General features: G+C 30.9%; 1 protein-coding gene across 1 annotated transcript in view; it reads left to right on the top strand.

Annotated features, from left to right (window-relative positions):
• The first annotated feature begins 475 nt into the window (after positions 1 to 475).
• LOC124353536 (RAB11-binding protein RELCH homolog) overlaps positions 476 to 6,000 on the top strand; it is a 75,441-nt gene continuing 69,916 nt past the window's right edge. Inside the window, exon 1 of the mRNA XM_046803420.1 lies at positions 476 to 952. Coding sequence (XP_046659376.1) covers positions 715 to 952 — 238 coding nt within the window. The 5' untranslated portion in view covers positions 476 to 714. The remainder of the gene's footprint in view (positions 953 to 6,000) is intronic.

Raw genomic sequence — 6,000 nt, 5'->3', positions numbered from 1 at the left:
TGCCTCCCCAAAATATGAAGGAGCCTAAATTTCTTATCTAGGTTAATTGTATTCAGTCACAATATACGCAATTAAATTTATGTTCAGTATATATCATCTGTTTACACTGTATTTTAAATATTCCCCAAATTACATTACTAAGTACAAATTTTATGAATTAATCAATATCAAGATAAATATATTTTGTTAGCCTACAATATTGAATAACAAATTATGTAACACTGCATGAAGATGTATGGTCACTAAGTACAAGCCAGTAACGGTATTATTGTAACTACACTTACAAAATATTTACAATAACATAGTGTTATTTCTTGTGGTATTTCTAACCTTGTAAGTTTTGTAATTGGTTATTTTCGATTACGATTTATTTCCTGTCATTTATTTAAACATTTTTTTTGCAATGGTGGCTAACTTGTTCTACAAAGACAGCTGCTAGAAAATTTACAAAAGACAGAGGAGAAACGTCAAAACAACAGCTGACAGAACAGGACGTAGATGAAGTTGAAACGTGATGTGATGTTTGGTTGATTATTCTCACAAAATTAATTACTGTCACAGCCGGATTTGCAGTTTTTTTTAAACATTCCTTGATGTTAATTATTGTTTTGGTTACTAATGTTCAATAGTATAAATTTTATTAAAGAATGGTAGCAGGGAAGAACTGCAGTTTTCAATAAAACTTTTGTTTTTGTATACCAGTGTGTGTTTAAAATGAGTGAACTAGAAACAGTAGGTGGTTTGGATAACCAAACTAAAACTAATAACGAAGTATGCATTAGTTATAATGATATTGCCAATAAACTTTTAAAAGATAGATTTTTATTAACAGCATTAGAATTCCATTCGGAGCTAGTAGAATGTGGCAAAGAAATTCCTAAATTAAAGGAATTCTTTTCAAATCCAGGAAATTTTGAAAATCAGTTTTCAAAACCTGACTATTGTGCAATGCGTAAGTATTTTTGTTTAAATTAATATAGCTTTCATTCAGTCATTTAGGCAGTTTTTCATTAATTTGTAGATTTTAATCCATTTGGCTTACCAGATTGTATGGATTCATTTGGCTGATCCGATTGTACTGATTCTTTAGTCTTACCCGATTTTATTTTACTGATTCTTCATATATTAAGATAACGGCTGAAGTAGCCAATCAAAAATTTTAACATTATTAACGTATTCTGCTATTAACGTAAAAATGCTTATGAAGCTTATGGTTTGTAAATCACAAATAACTGTTTTTTTATAATTGAAATGTAAATGTCAATTTGTGTTCTTTGCTTCTTGTTATGTATGATTTTCAATGTGATATGCTACTGATAGCTTATCTGAGTGTTCTGTGGACAAAATAGCTTAGGAGAGCATAACAACCTACCCGTATAGTAGCCTTCACTGCATCATTGATAACCATGGCATCCATTATTCAATTGCAGCTCATTAATGCTAATTTCGTCTATTTGTTTTGAATTTTATCTACATGTTTCATTGTAGACCACATGAGTAGTTAAAATGTTAGGTAATTAATTTATTCCTTTGTAATTGGTCATTGTTTTTTGGGTAGGGTACGATAAGCGGACCTGGTTTTTTATATTGAAATTGGCAAACGATATTACTTAATCATAAACACTGATATAATCAATTGATACTGATTAATTATTTTGAACAAATAACTTATATAATCTATATCAACAGCTGTAAACACTTTCAAATAATACATGTAAGGTAATATTTCAATTTTACATTTAAGTAACATTTGATTATTAAAAATGGCAGTCAATTTTAGAAAAATACACGACATTGCTTTGAAAGAAGATAATTGACATGTTTTACGTGGCTTCAACATGTTGGACTCGTACCGAAAAATCCATTATGTGAAATTTGTGGGAAAGAAACAACTGTAACTGTGAGAGGAGCAAATATGGTGTTTCATCACTGTAAATGTTAAATCCATATTTTAATTTAAAACATATGATTGTTAATGAGGACTATAGATACTTTTATATCGATTGATAGTCTAGGATTTGAGATGCGAATATTAGGTATCGATGATTACATTTTTCGATATAAAAAACCGGGTCCGCTTATCTAATAGATTGAAATTATACATTAGGCTACATTGAAATTATTTTAATAGATACAAAAAAAATAACTGGTCATAGAAAATACATAAGTCTAATATTTCTGCAAAATATATCTCATGGCCTTTCATTGTCTCCATTAAAAAAGAATTTATTAACTTTAAATTGTATGGAAGGATTCAGGAACAATCTCATATGCTCTCAAATGCCAGGGGAAATTTTGTTTCTGCCTAAAATTGAATGTTCAAAATGTCTCATAAAGCAACATTACTCAAAGATCTACCAAAAATCTACAAATTAGATATGCCCATCAGACTTCTAGTCAATTTTACTACAAAACAAAAAACTGCCATAATTATAGTTTAAATTTTGTGGCAGCACATTCACATAGAGAATGATTGCAGTTTTGAAATTACAAAAAACATGGGTAACTGATCTTAAGATTTACCAAAACATGAATACAGAAGACTGACATATAATTTCTTTCTAAAACATTGTAAATCTTTTCACCAACATTCCTATAAAAGAAACCATAAAAAGTACAAAATGAAAGTACTGAAACATTTTAAGCTCAGATGAAATGAAAAATTATTAACCTTGCTTGACATAGTTCTTTTAAAAACAAAGTTATTTTCAATCTAACAACAAACTTAATTTACATAATGAACAAATATGGGTTTCCTGCTGTCCAGTATATTGTCAGAAGTGTACCTAAATTTAATTTAGAGTGAACATACCTGTACTGGCATAATTAAATTACTAAAGATCCTTTTGTATGGACATTAAATGTATGCAATACATTTGTAATTTTGGTACTTTGGGATTATACCGACCACACCAGTATGAAGAACACAAAAATAGAAATTTATAGAAACAAACATGATAGAACGAAAAAACAACTCTTCAATTACAAAATTACAAACTTACAAGCATTTCCAGGTATTGTGATCGGTATTGTTGTCGCTGTTATCTTATCTTTCTCGAGAATCCTGATTACGGCAGGCCGCGCGGCATCACGTGATTTGCACGGTACATCATTGCCTTTCCATTACAATTCAATTTATATTTCTGATTAGCCCCTCTAGAATTTGATATTTTACTGATAGGTACTATCTCGAGGGATGTTTTTCTTTCGTCGACATCAGCGCGGGGCAGCACCGAAGGTGCTGTCGAAGCCCGCGCTGATGGCCGGAGGCACTCGCATTTTGGGTGGCGGAATGTGATCAAGAATAAAAACAAGTTTTGAGTGTTTTTTTTAATAAAAAGTTTAGTTTGGTAAATGTTTGTTTTTGTTGAATTTTTGTGTTTGGAGAAATGTAGAGGTAAAACACGGAAGTACAACAAAGCGATGCACCAGCTGAACGGGCGGCGAGACTCTGCAATCACGTTATCTACTAGACGCTCGACTTTGACCTCTGTCTGAGGATGGGGAGGTGTTTGCGATAAGACAATTCCTGTTTTATATTGACGAAATATTGTTCTACGCTAATCTAGTAATCAGTAGAAACGAAATGTGAAATAACGATTCATGTCTGGGTGTGGTCGGTATAATCCCAAAGTACCGTAATTTTAATTGAAAATATAAAAAAAAACAATTACAAGTTCTCCCCACTTTTGAATAACATAGCCCCTAAGATTAAATTCACCCTCTAAGTAAAACAAGAAAACTTATTAAATTTTCTTGGTTAAATTTACAAGAATTAGATGAAAATTTTGTTAATAAATCTACTAGAAACCTTTTGTTGTTGTTCGAACGATGCACGCCACATCTCAACATCCATATCCACAATAAATGGCAGCTTATAATTGTTTAATATCGTATACTAATACATTAAGAAAATTATGAAGAAGAAGTGTTATTAATTACACGTGGAAGTAGCTAATAGGTAAAACAGTGGTATAATTTACAGACAAGACGTAAACAAAAACTAAGCCACCTACAAATTCCAAAACATTCAAACAACTAATCAACATTGGCCAAACATTGTGATATATTCTTTAAACCAAATTAAGAAAGCAAACGCCACATTGGCTTACAAAACCATAAATTATGGAAGAAACGATAAACAATATGATGTACATGACTACAGGTGTTTACAAGGCTGCAGTATTGTAAGTGGCCACCACCAAAATTGAATCATGGTATCAAATTGTTGATTAGAAATACCTAAACTATCTAATACAAAACATTCTAATTATAGTTATTTACAATCAATTATTGCTAGATCTTTTTAATGTATTAAATAACAAATATTTTTTAAAATTAATACAAATAAAGTAAAATCATTATTATAGTATTTGAGTAATGGCTGTAAGTACAATAGTGATTGATGCACATGTGTTATTTGTGTCACAAACTAACAGACATGTTTATCCTTCAAAATAGTAAAATATACTATATGTTACACTGCTTTGTTTGTTACATTTTACAAATACACATAGCCTATATAGTTTTTTATTCATCAAATTATTCCTTTGTTAGATATAAAAACAGTTGAACCATATTGTAATTTGAAATAACTATTACGTAATTCGGTTTTTCATGCCACTTCGAAATTTTAGAAGAATCTCTACCATCCTTTCCTAGAAATTGGATATAAGTCCAATATATATTGTAAACAAACCTGCCACTGATTGCTTTATAACAAATAAATCAAATCCACCAGCACAAAAACGAGCAGTCTTCCATTCATTGATTTATACATTATTAAACACTCCTCTATCAGAAGAAAGATTAAAAAAATTCTGTATATAAAAATGTAGCTGTTTTTAATGGATATAAAACGGATTTTGTTGAATATATGTTTAAAAAATCTAAAAAGAAGCACAAGAATGTGTGAATTGGCTAGACATTGGAATACTAATGGATGAAATAAAGCCTTTTATTATCAATAGAGAATTAAAGACTGTGGTACCAAGCAGCAGAATTGGCTAGACATTGGAATGTTTTTGGATGAAATAAAGCCAGTTATTATCAATAGAGAATTAAAGACTGTGGTACCAAGCAGCAGAATTGGCTAGACATTGGAATGTTTTTGGATGAAATAAAGCCAGTTATTATCAATAGAGAATTAAAGACTGTGGTACCAAGCAGCAGAATTGGCTAGACATTGGAATGTTTTTTGGATGAAATAAAGCCAGTTATTATCAATAGAGAATTAAAGACTGTGGTACCAAGCAGCAGAATTGGCTAGACATTGGAATGTTTTTGGATGAAATAAAGCCAGTTATTATCAATAGAGAATTAAAGACTGTGGTACCAAGCAGCAGAATTGGCTAGACATTGGAATGTTTTTGGATGAAATAAAGCCAGTTATATCAATTATCAATAGAGAATTAAAGACTGTGGTACCAAGCAGCAGAATTGGCTAGACATTGGAATGTTTTTGGATGAAATAAAGCCAGTTATTATCAATAGAGAATTAAAGACTGTGGTACCAAGCAGCAGAATTGGCTAGATATTGGAATGTTTTTGGATGAAATAAAGCCAGTTATTATCAATAGAGAATTAAAGACTGTGGTACCAAACAGCAGAATTGGCTAGACATTGGAATGTTTTTGGATGAAATAAAGCCAGTTATTATCAATAGAGAATTAAAGACTGTGGCATCAAACAGCAGAATTGGCTAGACATTGGAATGTTTTTGGATTAAATAAAGCCAGTTATTATCAATAGAGAATTAAAAGCAGTGGCATCAAACAGCAGAATTGGCTAGACATTGGAATGTTTTTGGATGAAATAAAGCCAGTTATTATCAATAGAGAATTAAAAACAGTGGTACCAAACAGCAGAATTGGCTAGACATTGTAATGAGCATGCAGTTCTATTTTCTCTAGCAAGTTTTTGTTACAGCATGGTACATACAACATAATTAACTGGATCATTTTAATACTGCATCCAACACACAACTGTCTCCAAGATGTA

This window comes from Homalodisca vitripennis, chromosome 2 (genome assembly GCF_021130785.1).
Source record: "Homalodisca vitripennis isolate AUS2020 chromosome 2, UT_GWSS_2.1, whole genome shotgun sequence".
Classification (NCBI taxonomy): Eukaryota; Metazoa; Arthropoda; class Insecta; order Hemiptera; family Cicadellidae; genus Homalodisca; species Homalodisca vitripennis.
This window is presented reverse-complemented; position numbering and strand designations above follow the sequence as displayed.